At 39.3% G+C, this 21,685-nt stretch overlaps 1 protein-coding gene across 1 annotated transcript in view; it reads right to left on the reverse strand.

The window, feature by feature from the left end:
* The window catches only part of SNCA (synuclein alpha), a 96,295-nt gene that overhangs the window by 60,706 nt on the left and 13,904 nt on the right, over positions 1-21,685 (reverse strand). The window contains exon 4 of the mRNA XM_039539353.1: positions 13,591-13,736. Within this exon, the coding sequence (XP_039395287.1) occupies positions 13,591-13,736 (146 nt within the window). The remainder of the gene's footprint in view (positions 1-13,590; positions 13,737-21,685) is intronic.

Consider the following 21,685-nt stretch of genomic DNA (forward strand, 5'->3'; position numbering starts at 1 on the left):
AAGGGAACTCCAGAAATTTAAAAACCTTGTCTCATAGATGTATGCTGTGTAGGAGAGGGAAAGAAACATAGCTAAAAATGTCTCCTCTCTTGCCAATGCTCAGCCCATATCCGTCTAAAAAGCATACACTAGTGAGTAAATGCTACATAAATCAAAAGGAAGAGCAATACCTCCACTGTACCAGTTTAGATACAGAGTCATTACTTTATCTGTTTCGATACATTTCCTCTCATTCTCCCTGCCATCAAAAAAGCCCCTTTCTGTGCTTGTAATAAACCAGTTAATATACTAACTTCAGAAGGCACCTTGAATGATCAATTGTTACATTTATATTCACAAATGAACCCATGTGACTTATTTGCAATAAAGTGAAGTTGCATAAATGCTGTGTAATCACCATTTAAAGAGTTCAGCTTTGATGTGACGAGCTGGCAGAATGAAACAAATGGCCGGGACTAGAAACTAAACTCCTTTTAGCAATCTTCCCCCAGTTCCTGTTGGTCTGATGTCCCTGTCACAGACACCAGCATAACAATTGGCAGCTGGTTGTCAGATTTAACAGAAAGACCAAAAAGTGTAATGTGCACAGAATCTAAACTACCTTCTCACCCTGTAAATTGGTATTCCCGATCAGGTTTGAGAGGCTTACTGATGTATCCCCATGTCACCCCTAGACAGACACTAGCCATGCTGTAGCTAAATATAGAGCCCTCTGGTCTCCAGAGTTGTCAATCCAGCACCTTTCACATGAACTAAACTCACTTAAGATAAATTTTTAAACATGTGGGGAAAAAATCCTCTTTCCTCAGTATAAGGAGCAGAGTGGAAGCCACTCATATTTACATCCCCCTTCTCTAGTGACTTCCCCCTTGACCTGTTAGAATAACTCTCTCAAGGGATTGAAATTAATTCAGTCTCCATGCTTGTTAATCTCTGACCCTTCCTTACAACAGACTTCTATACATGTATGCCGATCTGAGCTCTTCTAATAACGTCTTGAGGGTCTTGTAAAATGAAATACTGTCAACAGCGAAATCAGAAGCGACCAAACCACTAAAACTAATACTACTGGAGGGTAATGCTGTTTTAAAAAGAGACAGATTTATTCTACATTAATTATACAAATCACAAATTCAATAAGACTTGGGTTAAACAAGTATCTAACAAAAGAATTAATGCTTAAATGATTTACGCATGCATTAAATCCTGTAATGAATTATAGGATTTAATCCCACTGTATAATCAGTATCATTTTAAATTAACATAATGTATGTTGAATTATGAAACTAAATTGATATTTATGTATAAACATTACATACATACTCTCTATAGTATATACACTGTATATATGAATTACATAGCAAATTAATTTGCTGTCTATCTGTAAAACCATGCTATATTATTTCTGTACCTAAGAAGTTTGGAATGCGATCAGTGTGCTACAAGTTAAGCATTTGCCTTAAGTGCCTAGCTGAACTGCAGCCTTAATCGTTAACAATTTATAGTGTTTCAGCATTGTCCATGATAAATGCTTCATTATAGATGTGATCAGAATGCTGGCAGCATCCACTCTCACTACAGCCACTTATACTTTCACATGGGTTCCAGCACTCTACCTCAAGGTACACATGAAATTAAGAAAACCTCTAATTCTTTAGACTTCTCCCTAATGGCCATATCTTAACCTAGCTCTGTCATTTTTTCCCTGTGTGCATTTTCTACTTGCAGTTGTAAAAGCACAGATTTCTTTAGCAACATCAAATTACCACTTGGATTGTTGATGATTCTCCCTTTGACTATTTTCCCCCTTCCCTCCAAGAGCAGATGATCCTTGCACTGCTAAAATACTCATCTAATCTACTCATTAGGAATAATTTATTTTTTCACCTCATGATTTCTACCTCATCTTATAACTATATAATCACACTGGCCAGGATTGTTACCCATCTCATAAACCCACCCAGGGGAATTAGTGTGCGTACAACGTCCCCTTACTCATCTGCCTGGGCCACCTCCATTACAGCTCACAGCTTAGAGAAGAAAGCAGCTTCTGCAGGTCCAGTACTCCCCATCATGGGCAGGTGGAAGGAGTGAGCAGGGAATGGGTGGAGCCTTAGTCTCTGCCCTACCCTCTCCACACAGTGGCCAACACAGCTGTGTTGCTGTAGAGGCACCCTTTAGCTGATAAAGATCACTCCCCTCCTGAAGCAAAGGAAGGGGAGGATTAGAGACCAAATTCACTCTGAGTCAATCCCTGATCTGTTCCTGGTGGCAGTCCAACTTTGAGCTGCTTCTTAGGGCTAGGGGTTAATCCACCATCTTAGCACATTGATACTATAATATCTAAGGCTGTGGAGGGGGTTCTATATTAGCTGTGTCTGCTATATCCACTCATTTTGGGCTCAGTCCTGACTATTCCAGCCCAGATCCAGCTCAGCATTTGAGCAGTTCTCTAAGTTAAGCACATCCTTACACATTTGGATCAGAGTTGGAGTGCTCAGTCACTTTCAGGATCAAGGCCTAAAGAAAACAGCATTGCTGGTTTGGTTTCATTTGGAGTTTCTTACAGATATCCATTTTCAGTAAACTAATGACCCATTTTGATAATTGCATCCAGCTGCTCAAAAAGTAACATTTTAGATTAGAGAGCCAAAAACATAAAAAGGTTTCAGATGTCTGTTCTCAGATGGTAAAATTTGATGTGTTTCATAGAATATCAGGGTTGGAAAGGACCTCAGGAGGTCATCTAGTCCAACCCCTGCTCAAAGCAGGACCAATCCCCAACTAAATCATCCCAGCCAGGGCTTTGTCAAGCCTGACCTTGAAAAACCTCTAAGGAAGGAGATTCCACCACCTCCCTAGGTAACCCATTCCAGTTTGTGATGTAGTCCACTTACTTTCCCTCAATAATGAATTGTGATCCCTGGACATATTCCGGGAGCTTTTGACACAAACATTTTGTAAGAAATATTGGAGGGAGGGAAACCTCAACCTACCAGGTACCCTGCCACAAACCAGTTTACTCTCTTGTTTAGGTGTCAATTAAAGGCCCAGATAAAATACAGCTAAAAGCACCGGAGGCAGTTTGCACAGATAGGTCAATGGTAGCCTTTTATACAGCTGACAGAGCACCAGAATTGCTTTGCTCTTCACCTGGATACCGCTGCTTTCTATAACACAGCTGTAATCATGAGAAATGTGTGCTTCTTATTTATGAATACAAAGATTTATTTAGATCTCTCATGAGATCTCTTTGGTGATTGAAACAGGCATGTTTTATAACAAACTATGTTTGTTTGAAGAGTTGTTATACAAATCCCTAAATAAACAAACTTCATTGTTGTCAAATCTATCCTAATAAATCAACTGTTAAAGTTCTCATTTTCCCCTGTTTAAATTTGTAGTGAATTTAATTCTCAGGAATGATGTTTGACTGATATTTCTGAAAGCATGAATAATTCTGTTCATCCACACAATTACTTCCTCTTGATTCAACCACGAACTAGAGAAGCCAGCTGTATGAGTGAGAAAAGAATGTATTCTCAATATTCTCTCTTTGTCCACTCAACCCATGGCCTTTGCTTAGACAGTCTCTAACTTTATGTTGCCATCATCACAGTGGAGCTGGAACAATTTTTATAGTGGGGGTTCTGAGAGACATTGAACTAAACCCTGTTTATGATGGAAACCACTTCAAGCCAGGGGTTCTGCAGCACCTCCCACACCCTTAGTTCCAGCACCTATCAACATGGTATATAGGACCCCAATTCTCCATTGCATATCTATTCAGCAAACCACATCCCATTGAAGTGCTTTGCTGAATGGGGATGGATGGACTCAAGCACGTTTCACTGCTTCTCTGAAATGAGACCTCAGTGCCCAGCAAAATTTTCATCACTTGCCAACAGAAAGTACTGATTTTTATTGTGTGGATACATATCTACTAGGATCTGGACAATGAGCAACAACTAACTTTACACATCTTCAGAGGGTAACAACTTTTCAGTCATTACCAACCTGCATCCCATGTAAACTGCTGTCCTAGCAAGTGACGTGTGAATCAGGGTTAAATGTCAAATCTTAAGGGCACTTACTTTAGTTCACATTTTTGGTCCTATGAGGTCAGCAAGATAGGCACAATATGTAAGAGGCAGGAGAAACTAAGGACGATGCTATTGTAACTGATGAGGTTTGCAGGCTTGTAAACCTACCTCTAGCACCCAGGACAGACAATAATACTAGTAAGTTTGCACAACCCCTGTAGGTTATAAACAATTATTTCCAATCAGAGGCCGTTCAAGAATCCTTTGTGCAACAGTGGGAAGGGATAGCAATGGTTGGCATGAATATGAATCATCCCTGAATGAACTTGAACACATTCACCCTCTTAGCAAGCAGCATCCCCCTGCATATTTAATATAGGCTTTGCTACCGTATTTAGATCAAGAAAAATACATTTGTGTGAGCTTTGCATGAGATCCCACACACAGGCACAGACGGATACATAGGAAAGACTGAGACACTGAAAAAGAACTGGTGCCACGTTAACTGAAAAGGTTTATATAACACATGCTAAGTATGACTAGAATTAGAGACGACAAATGCATCAGCCTGTAATGTGCTGGGAGGAAATTAAGTTAACTGGAAAGGGTATCAAAGATTAAATGTACAGGAGTGAGGAGCAGAGGCCAGAGGAAAGAATGAGTGAGTGAAAAAAAGCACAGGATGCAAAATAATGAGTATGGAAACTAAAAAATTAAAATACATCAATGGATCAAATGATAGTCAAACTCCAGAAAGGCAGGAGAGTACTGGGGGAAGGGGCTGATGTAAGAAGCTAGAAAGTGAGAGAATTAGACCAAAAGAAAAATAGTGATATCCATTTATTCAATATAAGGTGTTTATATGGCCTCCCATTGCCAGAGCATCTGGGCACCTCACAATTTTCAATGTGTTTATCTTTACAACATCTCTTTGAGATGGGCAGTGCTTATATCCCCATTTTACAGATGGGGAATCAAAGCAGAGAGACTAAGTGACTTGCCCAAGGCCACATAGAAATAACGTGGCTGAGCCAGGACTCCAACCCAGGATTCTCAAGTCCCAGGCTACCTCTGGGACCAACCTTCCTTTCTGTTCTCTCCAGTCTTATACTTAAATTGTAAGATCTTTAAGGAAGCACTGACTTTTTGTTACATGTTTGTACAACACCTAAAACAATGCATCTGGGACTCCTAGAATAGAGAAAACAGAATGAAGCCACTCAAGAGCCATTCCACCTTTTTCCACTATGGACTGCTATAATACATTTATGGTCGGTGGTATCTAAGGTAGTAAATAGATTAAAAAACATCAGCATGTTATCCAGTATCATCCATCAGCAGGAGATGAACCAGTATAAGCTATGCCATCACCATGCCAGACTCAGGTCCATTCCAAGATTAACAAAGTCCAAGTGACGTCCAAGGCATATGGTTACTGCAGGAGTTATCTTGCCAAACCTTACTAATGATTATAAACAGCTATGGAAGACTACATTGGGGTCAATAACCGAATAGAATGTCCACATCAAGGCATGGCTTTCTGGACAGAGGCTAATCATGAGCCTTAAAACTATTGGTATCCTGCCCTCCTTAAGGAAAGCACTGACAATCTCCTCCATGAAGGAACCAATCCTTTCCCACTATCCTTCATCATCCAGGAAGGCTAAGGACAGATTCTGCCACAACCTCCCCCACAACCACCACCACCACCACTACCACTTCTGAACCTCCCTGAGCAACACCAGCTGAAACACAAGCAGAGAAGACCTAGCATTTGCCCTCTCCAGATGCCGTCCTGCCTCCCTGGATGGAGAAGCTTTTACAGGTACTCTGGTAAAACGTTGTTGCCAGCAATATAGTATGTAGGGTGGGGACGGCCATCTAAAAGCAAAGAACTTCATTTGCATTTTAACCAACCTATCAAGTCATTTCTCAAAAGAAACTTGAATGGTATTTCTCATGTTTTCCTTCCAATGGGATTAGACATCAGGACGTTTTTTTCCTGCTATCTCTGCTACCAGGATACAGTAAATTACATTTTGTCTTTTGAAACAATTTTAACTACCAACAAGATATCAGGTGTGGTGTTTGGTAACTGAATAGAATGGTAAAATGCCCCTGCTTTCTCCTTTCTTGAAGACTATGGACAACACCACCATCCTACCTGTCATTCAGGCCAGTAACCTGGGCATCATCTTCAACTTGGACCTCTCTCTAGGCCCTCACATCCAGGCTATAAGTGAATCTTGCTGACTTTTTCTGCATAATCTCTCTAGGCTAAAACTCGTGTCCAGACTCTCATCATCTCAATTACTGCTACATCCTTCTCTCTGGCCTTAACAAATGCCATCTTGCCCCACCCGTATCCACTCAGAGTATAATTGCAAATATCACCTCAGTGCCTGATTTTCTGACCACATCACACCTCTCGACCAGCTCCCCCTTTTCTATTTCATCAAACATAAGCTACTTGGTTTTGCTTTCAAGGCCCTTTACAGTCTATTTCCTGCATGTCCATTATCTCTCATTCAGTACTGAAAGGTTGATTCCTGCCATTGACTGGCCCATGATGCTGGCCTTGACTGTTCACTTGTTAAACAAGTACCATTCTGCTTTCTCCCATGCTGCTCCATAAAGCCACTTCACTGTTCTCCTTCAAACTCTCTTTGCCATGACTCCTACAAAAATCTTGACAATCCTACCAAGCTGACCAATATTGTTCCCTTGCACTCCCCCATCTGTCTGTATCCCTCTGTTATTTAGATTGTAAGTAACAACAGGCAAAGAATGTCTTTTGTTCTGTGTTTGGTCAGTGCTTACCACAGTGGGTTCCTGGTCCATGACAAGAACTCCCAAGCCACGGTGATGATACTTGGGCTTAACTCTTCTATGCTTGACTCCTTGTGTCAGGGGTGCATGTCCTTACCAGGAGCACTTGTATTGACTGTACTGTCAGTGTGGGGCACTGTGGGACAGCCCCTGAAAGCCAGTAACAGTCGATATAAGCAATGCAGAGTCTACCCTGACAATGTGTTGACCTAACTACATCGACCTTGACTCTACACCACTTGTGAACGTGGAGTTATTAAGTTGGCACAGCAGGGCAGACACATCAGCCGGAGTCAAATTTAAGTCTAGACACTTCCATGGCTAGGTCGATGTAAGCTGTCTTGCATGGACTCAACTATGAAGTGTAGACCAGACCTAACTGCTCCCATTTTACTCAGTGGGTGTTTCACCACTGGCTTCATCACAAGCAGAGTTAGGCCAGTTTTGAGCACTTGAGAAAAATCTCACTTCATATTTTCTACTTACATTTAGGAGATATCGAATTACTACTGAAATCAATGGGCTTCACTCCATTGACCTCAATGGGCTTCGGAACAGGGCATAAATGAGTAATTTATATTCTATGTAGTGTTGAGGAGAACTACATTAGAGCCTCAGAGTTACGAACACCTCAGGAATGGAGGTTGTTCATAACTCTGAAATGTTTGTTACACTGAACAAAATGTCATGGTTCTTCTTTCAAAAATTTACAACTGAACATTAACTTGATACAGCTTTGAAAGTTTACCATGCAGAAGAAAAATGCTGCTTTCCCTTTATGTAGTTTACATTTAACACTGTACTGTACTGTATTTGCTTTTTTTGCGGGGGGGAGGTCCTCTGCCGCTGTCTGATTGTGTACTTCCAGTTCCAAATGAGGTGTGTGGTTGACTGGTCAGTTCGTAACCCTGTATTTGTACCGCTGGGGTTTTACTGTAGTGCTAATATATACACAGGGATTTTGGTTTTGTTTTTTAAAATTCGACATTTCAAATTTTGAGGCAGTTTCCCCGAGATAATAACTTTACTATAGGTCAAATTTTGAGCCTAAACTACTTGACATCGTCAGCAGAAGTGAATGCATGGAAGAGTTTGCTGATCAGTTTTTGGCATTTTCTATCCATTTTAAATTAGATTAAAATCATCCTGTGTACCTAGGTATTGTTTCTTCCAGCTACAGGAGTGCTAATTAGTACATTGGAAGGAATACCCAAAAGCCCTAGTTCACATTATGGGATGATGAAATCTTTAAAGATGATGCATCACCCATTTTTTTAAAATGTATGTTTAACAGAAAGGAGAAAGAAAAAGAAAAACAAACATTCCATAAATGAAAAATTAAGCCCAAGCCATTTAAGGGATGTTGATACCTAATGCCCATTAGAATTGGTATCCTGTGTACAAGTGTACAAATAATAAGTGCATGGAACTCACTATGGTGCCTGTTGGCTTAATTCTAGTTCAAGTTATTCCTGTCTCATCAACATTAAAAGGAACATTCCACACATAAGACTCTATTGTGGTACTTTAGCCACAACCTCATATTGGGCACAATGCCTCCCAGAGCTCCCCTGCACACAGGGGGAACAAAGATCCATGTGTAGAGTCATTTGGTCAAGGTGATCCCAAAAAGAGATGTAGGGACTGGTTAAAGTCAGCAGGTATATGGAAAAAGTTGGTTGACCGTGAGAAGTAACAAAAATAGGCAGCTGAATTACAGTAGCTTTTCTGTTGTGTTCTTCAGCTGGTCTAATTGTCCCCCTTCACTGAACAGCCATGTGGAACAATGATTAAACTCTTCTGAAGAATGCAGAGAATGACGGCCATATTATATCAGGAGGAAAAAAGGAAAGGGAACTCGCAAAATTCCTACTGTTTTTATGCTTTTGTATTCATTTTCACGTGCAATATACACTAATAAGGGCTTTTAGTTTAATAACGTTTCCTGTAGAAAAGAATTATTTAACATCGAAGTCAACAAAATCCTCACATAACAGGTTTTTCCCCCAGTGAAAGCATGGTAATTACACTGATGAGCTATATCACCCAGCCCCACGTACTGTATTTATAGACTCACAAGCACAATTCCGCCTGCCACTTCAGAGTCACTGTCGAAAGTGGAAAGCCTTTTTTGTTCTACAGTGGGATTTACAAGAGATGAGCTATAAAAACACTAAAGACCTTAAGGAGAAGGCATGCAAGTCTATTTAATTACACAAAAAGCTTTTCAGGGCAGGGACCATGTCTAAACATATGTTTATACTGTGCCTAGCATGAGTCTTGATCTTGAATAGGGCCTTTGGATGCAATCACAACATAAATAATCACCACTACCTTTACTAGAGATAAAATGCACCCTGAGATTTGTTTATGAGCTGTAACATAAGCTGAATCCAGCCGAGTTAAAAACCACAACTTTAGTGTGTTCTCTCCATGGTACTCCTTCTTTAACTTCCCTTGATGCTAATGGGAGCTACATGCGGGGAGTACTGAAGCAAACAGACACCCAAGGGATTTATTGGATGGCTTTCTCTACACAGGGAAAGCATATTCTCTTACTGTGAATATAATTATCTTATTTTCTCCATTTTTCTCCTTGATCATTATGAGATTAAGAGTTATTACCAAACATGACTCATACAGTACACAGATGGGGGAACCAAACAAAAGTTGAAGCCAAACACAGAACTCAGTAACTCAGCATCTTGATTTCTCATTCTCACTTTACATGAGTAATATGTGTTATAGATGATATATATGTGGCTGGCAATAGGCAATGATTATAAGCAACCTACTGACCTTTTTGGCTGTATAACCATCTATAGGAATTGATTAACCATTTATTTAAACATTTTCTAATAATTTTCTAATCCTTTATAATTATTTATGAACTTAATATAAAGTGACACTTCTTGCTTTGCTATTCACAAGTAAATTCCTTTCAAATCATAAAACCTATAGGCAGCACTGAAACTGACAATAAACAAATCAGCCCTGTCAACCATAGTTTGATTTGTCACTAAACCACTTCCCAGTCAAGGTTTGCCTGGGTATATAGTGTTGTTAGAATTTGAGCTGCAGTTCATGTTAACAGAAGCCTTCCAGTCTGGTCTCCAGTTAGAGTACTAACAGTACTTCTCATGTTCCCAGGCCAGGCAGAATGATACACAGCCAGTGTTTAACTTCTTCAAAGGAAGTATTATTAAAGATTAATATTAGCACCTTCAGATGGATATAGCCAACCCAGAAAACACTTCCCCAAGCATCTGACCAGAGTTTCTATATCACAAGTAGTCTTGCAGCTACATATGAACATACATACATTCTGTTAAGCCTATGATTCCTCTCCCTAACAAGGAATTTGAAAGGACCAACTAAACTGCTGTTCACTCATGAGAATAATGCCAGCGACAACTTAGCTAGTGAAATGGTTAATCAGTGATATAATCCTTCACAACTGCTACTGTAAATCTTGAGGGAATCAAGTCCAAACAGTTCAAATAAGAGAGACTTGGTAATGCAGAGATATTTCATTTCTATCCTGCTTTATACTTCAAGATCAAATAAAACCCCCTTCCTAACCTTAAAGAGCAGTCATATGAAACGGGTATTAGTGTCTATCGGTTTTAGTCCTGCAGCCAGGTATTTATAGAGAGCTGATCACATCCGTCTCATAGGCCCTGATCCTGCAATTGAAAGTGTGTGGGCAGAGTGCCATGCTCACATGGGGTCCCTCTGAGCCTTTATCAGTTTGCTCACATGTTGTCATCTGCGGAATCCATGCCTAAGCGCTTAGGCAACATGAACCGGGAGACACAATTTATCACAAAGTTGGAAGCAAACTCAGAAGCTGACACCATACTAGCAAACATCCTGTATTCAAGTGTGCAAAGGAACCCCAGCTCATTACCCTCTTTATGGTTTAATTTCTAGCTTTACAAAATGAGTAATGTTGTGAGAGCAATAAGCAAGCTTGGACCTTGCACACAGGGATATTAGATCATTTGTGTTGTAACATCCCTGATTACCAGTCATCCATGAGGAGTGAAGCTTTGGACACAAAAGCACAGACTTCTAACAATTGAGCTAAAGGAGTTGGGTCACCAGTAAGAGTAGAAGGTTCTTATTCGCTATGGACTGGGCACCAAACAGGGGTTATAACCCACTTAACTGACACAGGACACATATATATATATATGCTACTTAAAATCACATCCAAATGTCCATTGTACACCCCAATTTCATATGCTGAGATACGTCCTATTTGAAAAATACTCAGTTTTCAACTAAATGTTTCATTCTTGGCCTCAGCCGAAATGTAAATTTACCTCACAAATTTGAGCAAAATCCATTCACTCGTTTTTTTGTATTATAACAGGAGAAGCCCCCACCCTACATTGCTATAAAAAGATTTTAAACATCTGAACTTTGTAACTTGCTAAGTTCTAGATGGCTGCTCCTCTTCTGCGAAAACAATAAGGCAGAAATTCTCAAAGCTGCCTAAGAGATTTGAATGCTAATGGGATGGGTGACCAAAGAGGCCCAGAGGACTTTAATAACCTCAGCCTAAATAAATAAGAATGGCTAAATAATGACAGTGTAAGAAATAGAAAAATTGGTTCTCACATCCAAAGTACAAAATCTCAACTACACTTAGAATGTATTATGCTATTTATAAGATTGTGGAATAATATAAATATACACTACAGATGTTCTTTGGTTCTATGGATAGGATTTTATTCTGTTATGGCTAATGAGTTTCATAGCTATATAAGTTTTTCACTATGTAAAGTGGGATTAGACAGTAAAACCAGTACAGAGTAGTGCTTTTCTTAAAAAAAATACAAGGAAGAAATATAAATGTAGGTTCATGTAATGTTAAAGTTATAATTTTAAAAGTCAGGAATCACAAACATTAGGAGTGGCTAAGAGTAAAATGGTAGTCATATACTGTAGTAAAGTTGATGCCTATGACACTGCGTAGAATGCTTCCAAAGTTCCAAGAGTTACCTAACAGCAAAGAATGCAATTCTCTCTGTAAAGCTACTGAAGACATACAACAAAATTTCACAGAAAATAAGGGTGTAGGCTCTATAACTTTTCACTCATCTCATTCCCCTGACAGTTCATTAGGTATTTTATTTTCTAAATGCTACAAAACAGGTTGTAGAAAGCACTGTGACACATTAAGGCAGCATTTTCTTTACATTTGAATTTAAAAGGATAAAAATAAAACATGAAAATTGCTTGAAAAAAATAACAAAACCACTAATGTAATGTTTTGAGACCAACCTACTCCTATGCAACAAATGCCCACTCACAGTGTAATTCTTCTTTTTCTAAAACAATAAAGAGATTTCATTAAAGTGCATTTCAGTCTGTCTTAAAACAGATAGTAAGGATATAGAAGAGCTACTGGAAAGAATTCAGTTTTAACAGCTTATCTTGCTATTAAATGGGGAAAAAATTACACAGCAATTTATTCAGTCTAAGTGCAGTGTAATGCCCTACATTTAAAATCCATTCTTTTGCAAATGCTTTTTTCTTTACATTCTCCTATTTTTCTATCACTTTAAAAATATTTGTGCATAATACATGAGTGGTTTTACTTCTGTCTTTTGGTTGTTTTTGTCCCAAGAGATCAATATACACAATGATCGTCATTAAGAAGTCATCATCTACCAACAGTTACAATTTGATATCTGAGACCATACTTTTTCTCTGTTGTAAGTACAGAAATATAATGACAGTGTATCAGATACCAAAATATGGGAACTGGTGGTATAGAACAACTGATAATGGCAGCCTCTGGGCTGAAACAAAAATAACTGCAATTATTTTTACACAACACACTAGAAAAGAATCTGATCTGCAGAGGTCAGAGAGGTTCAGAGGCAGCTTTGAGTTCCTCTTATTATAGGTATGGAGGTAGCAGTCTGCTGCAAAGTTTAGATTTGGATCAAAACTTTCTTAACATTTGAGCATGCCAATGTAATTAACAGATGAGCGTATGTTACACCGCTCCTTCTGTGCTCAATCCACAGAGGATATGAGTTGGTCTTTGAACTCAAGTTGTAGTAGCTTATGCAATGTTTCTCAAACTTTTGTACTGGTGACCCCTTTCACATAGCAAGCCTCTGAGTGTGACCCCCCTTATAAATTAAAAGGACTTTTTTTATATATTTAACACTATTATAAATGCTGGAGGCAAAACGGAGTTTGGGGTGGAGGCTGACAGCTCGCAACCCGCCATGTAATAATCTCACAACCCGCTCAGGGGTCCCGACCCCCAGTTTGAGATCCCCTGAGCTTATGCTTTTAGCTCTGGAGGTCACTTATTCAATCCTCCAAATGGCAGCCATGATATACAGTTTCAGCATTCTAGTTTGACTCATCAGAAGGCATTCAGGACCATCCTTAATGTACATGTAAATGTTTTGTAGGCTGAGATTTTCAAAGGAACCAGAAAGGAGCTACCAGCTCAACTCCTATTGAAGCCCCTAACTTCCTCAAGCCCTTTGCTTCTTCATTTCTCATTCATGTAGCAGTGTAAACCTCACTACATAAATACTCCTCACCAGATCAAGAGACAGACGTACATGCCTGCAGCCAGCTATCACCACCACCCAGGTCCTTTACATTGGTGGATTCACAGAGGCCCCATTGATTTGGTCACTTCCTCACCTTCAAAAATAAACATCTGGTAACTAACACAAACCTGTTTGGCCAACTGATCCTTCTTGACTAAGCCAGTGGCTGCAGCAATATTGCCGGCTCCTTCCACTGTCTTCTGCGCTACTGCCGTCACTCCCGTCACCACAGCTCCCCCGACATTAGACACTTGTTCTTTGGTTTTCTCAGCCACTGTAGAAAAGCAAGAGATTAACAATACATTACAGTACTGGGAGATGAAGGTTAGTCAGGGAATGAGAGGATAAAGTGGCTTATTAATACAGAAGCCGACAGTGCAGCATCCATGGATAGACAGTGAGACCATTACAATTTCTGTACATCCCAAGTGAATCATAAGCAATGAAACATCATCATTTGATCATACAAATAGTGGTAGCACAACTAGAATTAAGGATCTATTTGTGGCGCAACTGTTGTTGCTTGGTAAGGCTTTACTGACCACATTCATTCATTCAGTCAGTCAGTTATCAGGTTATACTGTGCGGGACAGAGGTTGTTTATTATGCCCTTTATTATGCCCATCTACATTTCATAACATTTACGTTCAATGCAATGCAAAAAACACATTTTGATTAGTTCACAGAACACACTGACTGTATGTTACTGCTAATCACAAACAATTCAGTTCAGTGAACTAGTCAAATTCCAGTTATTAATTTCTCAGGATTTTTAAAAAATATTTTTTTAATAAACAGGAGTAATTGTTTCTCAGCCTGTGAGTAACATTCTGAAGACCTCGTTCTCAGACAAAGGTTTATATGTATCTTTACTCCAATGCAGGGTTTTAAGCTCAGGTCACACACAAAAATAAATACAAACCAAACCAAAGCTACCAGAGCAAACTAAACTAGTGGCCGGACCCATGGCTCTAGGGAGACGGCAATATAATTACCCTACATACACATCAATAGTTCTCCATTCTGTCCTGTGGAATCTTACAGTGATTTTTCTGGTCATTCACTCCCAAAGGCTCTCCCGCACCAGCAGCTTTCACCGTAGTGAAGTCAATCTAGAAAGCAGGATTAGGACCATAGGACTCCATGCTTTAAAGATACAGGTCCAGATTTTCAAAAGAGCTCATCTCCCACTTAGTCACCTAAACAAGGGTCAGACTTTCAAAAGTGATCAGCATCTAATGTGGTGGCTTCTCTTGGAAAAATCTATCTGGCCAAATGGTCTCTAAGCTCTTCTGAAAATCTGGCCCACAAGATGTATCCACACCCACAATTTTATTAGTAAAATAACAGAAATCAGATCTAGCTGTACCCTGTAAGTAGGGTGACCAGACAGCAAGTGTGAAAAATTGGGACGGGGTGGGGAGTAATAGGAGCCTATATAAGAAAAAGACCCAAAAATCGGGACTGTCCCTATAAAATCGGGACATCTGGTCACCCTACCTGTAAGTGGTGCACAGACTCACTGCTCTTCTTTTTGGCAATGTTAATTTCCTTCCAGCAATTAGATTCCTTCAATTTCTTATTGAAAGAATTTTAGCTTCCTGTATCAAATGGCTCATTCTACAGATTACTATAAGCGATTATATAACATCAACAGACAATAGCTGGGGGAAAACAAACAAACAAATGTCCCCATTAGAAAATTTTATTAACAAGTTAGGTAATAAAGGACAGCTTGTGGGAAGTATATGCAAATGAAGCAGACTGTGCAGAACTTCAGAAAGAGTGCACAAAACTAAGTGATTGGGCAACAAAATGGCAAATGAAATTTAATGTGGATAAATGTAAAGTAATGCACATTGGAAAAAAATAACCCCAACTATACACACAATATGGTGGGGGCTAATTTAGCTACAACTAATCAGGAAAGAGATCTTGGAGTCATCGTGGATAGTTCTCTGAAGATGTCCATGCAGTGTGCAGAGGCAGTCAAAAAAGCAAACAGGATGTTAGGAATCGTTAAAAAAGGGATAGAGAATAAAACAGAGAATATCTTATTGCCCTTATATAAATCCAGGGTACGCCCACATCTTAAATACTGCGTATAGATGTGGTCTCCTTATCTCAAAAAAGATATACTGGCATTAGAAAAAGTTCAGAGAAGGGCAACTAAAATGATTAGGGGTTTGGAACGGGTCCCATATGAGGAGAGATTAAAGAGGCTAGGACTTTTCAGCTTGGAAAAGAGGAGACTAAGGCAGAGTATGATAGAGGTATGTAAAATCATGAGTTGTGTAGAGAAAGTAAATAAGGAAAAGTTATTTACTTGTTCCCATAATATAAGAACTAGAAGCCACCAAATTAAATTAATGGGCAGCAGGTTTAAAACAAATAAAAGGAAGTTCTTCTTCACACAGCGCACAGTCAATCTGTGGAACTATTAGCATAGCTGTATTGACTTCAATCAAATCATGCAGATCTACACTATTTAAAGACCTGCCCAATTAATTCTGTATCACTGACAAAACAAGGAAAAATACACTGAAGTTTGGGGCCCCACAGGTGTACTAATGCAGTTGTGATATACAATGGCTCGAACACAATGCCATTATTAAAACCACATTTCTTAGGTTACATTAAGGTGACAACAGTTGATGTATAGCAAGGGTGATTACCTACTGACTACAGTTGCTAATGTTACAGTGTATAGAGAAAGCCTTCTCTCTGGGCATATGTTTTCTTTTCCTGAAAAGGGATGCATTTCTCTTCAGGAAAGGCTTAGTACATGCATGCAAACAAGGAAAAGGGACAAGGAATCTTACTGCTGTCACTGGGTTTAGTAATATAATCATAAAATATATAATAAAGATGGGAACCAGAAGAGTAGCTATAGAGTTCACTATCGAGTATCAAGGTTAATTTGACAGAAGACACACAATAGGTGCCATTAAAGAGATTTACTGTTTACTGTGGAACAATATAAACAGCTTGTTGTTACAATCTACAGGAGAAATTGTTGCATTAGGTCCATATTTAATAGCATCCAGTGTATGTAAAGAAACAGGAAGACAAACTAACAGAAATGCACAGCGTAATTGCATCCTGCTGGCTCAGAGGGAGAAGAATAAAACACATTGCACAAGAAAATGATAATGCTGAGCATTGAACCTGATGTGAGCCTGCCTCCATGCACACAATTGAAGGCTTGAGAATACCCCATCTGCCAGTTTCTCTCTTACTAGCTCAGACACCACTGCCAAATCATTAATCTGGGCTGGGATACAGAACTCGACAATCATGAGAGGCTGCTGAATAGTTTTCCTGGGGAAAGCTGCTTTCTCCGGGAAAGCTGCTTTCTCCAGAGACAAATATTCATTTGAAGTGCTTCCATCTCAAAACAATAAGCAGAGCTGATTTCTGCAGAACATGAGTAAAGTATACCACCCAAAGCGTGTTCACTCCCAGAAATACCATGTTAGTATTATACTGGGTTTGCCAAGAATAGCTTTTAGCTAATATTCAGGTATAAAAATTTCAAAAGCATGTACGTGAGGCTTAAGCCCAATTTTTAAAAGTAACTTAGTGCAGATTTACAAATGTGCCTGAAGATGCTGCTAGATATCAAGTGGGATTTTCAAAAGCACCTACGCAGGTTAGGTGTCTCCTGGCATTAGACCAGTTGCTAGAGGTGCTGAGACAATGATCTCTCAGATCCCTTCACATAAGTGCAGCAAACTGCAGTTGTGGAGAAGATGTCAAAGTGCACATCCCCTCCTCTGCTAAAAGCAGAGAAAGACTGAGTGAGCATTTCCTCTTACCTGCTTGTAAGGAGTATTGATATGATTACAGGGAACTGGTTAGCCTTTAAGTTGATGGGCTCATATTGTCTATCCCAAGCCCTCACAGTTTCTGGAGCCCATGTTGCTTATTGAAAGAAATGGGCAATACAAAAGTCAATTTTCCCTCAGAAACCAAGATTCCTGCTCAGGCACCAGTTATAACAGAACTACAAGGTAGTTCTATGCACCACCAGTAGGTGCATCAAAGAGTTGTCTCTTTTATTACCCTGGAACTCCTCAGGGACTCTAACTCTAAGGAAGAACCATCCAAACCACACAAGCTTCCGTTTGATATCATTTTACTATCCATACTAAATAACAAAACAAAAGCACACACATTTATTTGATTTGTTTATAAACATAAACAAATTGAATTAGAATGAAGTGGATTAATATCAAATTAAGCTAATCAGGTTGATCAAACCATATCCTATGTAAAACTCTATGTAGTAATTTAGATTCTATGTAGCAGTCTTGTTAAGCTATCAGCCCCCACAGTAATATAGCAACAGCGCGCTTAGACAGCGAGGGTCCGTAGTGCCAAATATCCATGGCCACATTGTACAGCTTTATTCTACATGTCTAAAAGCCCCACGGGGTTATTGCAGATCTGGTGCAGCCAAATTAATCATGGACAATCACCTGGCTGCTGCCAGTCCATGGCTGAGCAAAGTCCCCTCAAGTTGATCTCCAAGGCAGGTAATCTGACTAAAAAGTGCCAACCAGCAGTGACTGATTATAACGTCAGTCCTCTCCAGGCCATTTCTCAATAATACATCCCTATTACTGATAAAATCAAACCATCTTACGCCCAGTACTAGCAGCTGACAATGTATATTAAATGCCTCAAGCCTTCTGATGCTAATCAAGATATTCGCTGTATCAGCTATTTGGCTGGAACCTGAGAGTCAGAATTACTCCAGGGTGACGCTAATGTTGAGAGTACACTCTGAAGCTACTTAAGGCAGCTTGCCTGAATTATTAGCTAAGTAATAGTCAGTCTCTTCCCCTCTAGTTCCAACACAGGGTTACATGAAACATTCCAATGCAATTCAAGATGACACAACTCATTACATTTAATATTTCAATCACACATTTAGATTAAAATAGCATGATTTATCAGGATTAATTTCCATGGACTGGTCTACAAGACACCTTATTAGCATATATTATACAATCATTAGCTATAATTAAATCCAAATCTGAATTCACCCACTATCTTTGCTTTCCAGACCAATTGTTCAGATATCAAAGGTTCGTTTCTTAAACCCAATTTCCTCGGTTTGTACTGGAGGGAGCAAGTTCTCTAGTCACTTACTCCATATGAAACTATACTGCTTCACTTTAGAACCTGTATTCTCCAGCTTTTGTAGAAAGTTTGCTCTAGTCACTGTAATTGCACAAAGTTACTACCCATTTCATATTTTTAATTTACATTCAACAACCCAAGTCTATTACTGGAGCTTAACTGCACAGAATTAAACAAAAATATTATGGAATTACTATCAGTAACCCTAAGCCTTGTCCATTCAGCTTGGTGTCAGCCATTTCCTGAGCCAAATGAAGCCTATCATTAGTCAGTTATGATGTTCCAGTCTGGTTTGCCTAAAATTCATAATGATCCTTTTATGGTCAATTTTTTTCATGGAAGTAGCATTTAGCGGAACTGATGCCCTTATGTTTTGCATCATTGTCCATGTTCTTTGTCTTACAAACAAAATTTAACATTTCCCCCCCAAAACCTCTCAAATATGTAATGCATCCAACTGGAATCCTCTTTCTCATGAATATCAGAGATAGACTGGTACTCACAGGATTCATAATGAATCATTTCTACATTCTTCATGATAGGTGGCTTTAATCCCTACTAGGCTGCTGCACAAAAAGACTCTAATGTTGCCACAGATTCCACAGGTTCACAAAGTCTCCTTGGACTTTTCAAGTTCAAGTCCAGTTGGTCATCATCACCACCACTTTTTTATCTGGATGCCCATACTGGTTGTCTGGATACGCCACACATCAGACACACAAGTCACCACAGATCCTCTGCTAGTTCAAGTGGAGTTTCCTTTTCTTCCTCCTGTTAACCCTTAACTGAACTCTGGCCAGCTTAGATTGATGTCAGGCTGCAAACCTTATATCAAGGACTTGTACCAACTCAGAATGCCTCAGTATGTGTCCTAAGGTTAAATTTTGCAGCGTTGTCAGAGCTGGTTGCTTAGCTGTAGTTTTAGTTTAGCTGCTAAAACACCCTCCTTGCTTATTCCTCAACCATTCATTTGGCATATGATGTTAAACAGGGCTAAATAAGCCTCCCAATATGTTTTTCTTCGAAAATGTAGACTTTGTATAGTTGAGCATCAATCAACTCCTATTTATCTCCTCTAGGCTTCTCTGTGGGGCAGTAGGCAATAGAAAAAGTCTTTGTCTTACTCCAAACTTCTTTCTTTTCTAATTCCTTATCTGAGCTATTAACTTTCACAGTGGTCTTCAGAACCTCTGAAATTCTTGCTCAGGTATCTTCACAGGCCTTTAAGTGAGTGTTTATGCTGCAGCTGGAAGCGTGTCTACAAGCATGCATAGACAGACATGCCCTAGATCTGCTCGAGATAGCTTGCTAAAAATAGCAGTGTTGATTTCGTGGCACAGACTAGCCACCCAAGTACCAGCCCGCTGTACCCCATAGTCAGGTGGCTAGCTCATGACACCACCCACGCCACATCATCCTCGCTGCTATTGTTAGACCTAGTGTGTGTCTATCTGCCAGAGTTGGGAGGCACGCACCCAGCTGCAGTGTAAATATTCCCCATGTCAATTATTCCAAAGAAGATAAATTGCATGGAATTCAGTGTACTATGCAGTTTTTTCAAACAGCTGAAAAGCTTAAGTCCTAACTGCCCTGTGTGGATATCATAGAGTTTCACTGACTTTGCATCTTACTGATTATTGCACCATATTGCTTACTGATTTTTGCCTTACCACACCTGTTATTGTTCAAATCAATTTAATGCACAGATTCACTGACTTTTAAACTGTACAGCTAATAAGGCCATGTGCATGCCCCATGAAGCCTATTTTTCAAATTGTAAAGTACTAATGTTGTTGAAATAGACTGTAAGTGTGCAAAGTACAATTTTCAAATCTTCATAACTGTGAAAAATTCAAACCAAATTTCATGACAATTTTGAAAGGCACTTCTCCCAAAAGGCAATTTTCCTGTCAGCTTTTAGCTTCCTATTCCTGCCTACTTCAGTGCCAGACCTGATTTTTCTTAAAAATAAAATCACAATCATTTTAATAATGGGAGAAATGTTATTTTCCCCTCTCATTCTCAAAAATGGCTGAACTGTTTTTGCTCAAAATTTCAAGGAAAAAAAAATCATCCCCAAGAAGAGGCCAATTTTGGTAAATTTCAGGCCAAAAAGTGACAGTTTTGTAAAGTTCTGAGCAGTTGAAAACAGAGCAATAGAATGTAAATGCTTAGACACCTTTACCCACATCTGCTAGCTAGAACTCCAGTTTCAGATAGATTAAATGGATTAGGCCAGGGGTAGGCAACCTATGGCATGTGTGCCAAAGGCGGCACGTGAGCTGATTTTCAGTGGCACTCTCACTGCCCGGGTCCTGGCCACCGGTCTGGGGAGCTCTGCATTTTAATTTAATTTTAAATGAAGCTTCTTAAACATTTTAAATTTTTTATTTACTTTACATACAACAATAGTTTAGGTTTCAGAGTAGCAGCTGTGTTAGTCTGTATCCGCAAAAAGAACAGGAGTATTTGTGGCACCTTAGAGACTAACAAATTTATTTCAGCATAAACTTTCGTGGGCTACAGCTCACTTCTTCGGATGCATAGAATGGAACACACTGGAGAGCTTTATACATACAGAGAACATGAAAAGGTGGAAGTATGCATACCAACAGGAAGAGTCTAATCAATTGAGATGAGCTATCATCAGCAGGAGAAAAAAAAACTTTTGAAGTGATAATTGAGATGACCCATAGAAGGAGTGAGGAGAACTTAACATAGGGAAATAGATTCAATTGGTGTAATAACCCAACCATTCCCAGTCTCTGTTTAAACCTAAGTTAATTGTATCTAATTTGCATATTAATTTGAGTTCAGCAGTCTCTCTTTGGAGTCTGTTTTTGAAGTTTTTTTGTTGCAAAATTGCCACCTTCAAGTCTGTCACTGAGTGGTTAGAGAGGTTGAAGTGTATATAATAGACTTATAGAAAGAGACCTTTTAAAAACATTAAAATGTATTACTGGCAAGTGGAACCTTAAATTAGAGTGAATAAATGAAAACTCGGCACACTGCTTCTGAAAGGTTGCCAACCCCTGGATTAAACAAACACAAGATCACCTGCTGTATACAAATTCA

The sequence above is a fragment of the Mauremys reevesii genome, linkage group 5, assembly GCF_016161935.1.
Source record: "Mauremys reevesii isolate NIE-2019 linkage group 5, ASM1616193v1, whole genome shotgun sequence".
NCBI lineage: Eukaryota > Metazoa > Chordata > Testudines > Geoemydidae > Mauremys > Mauremys reevesii.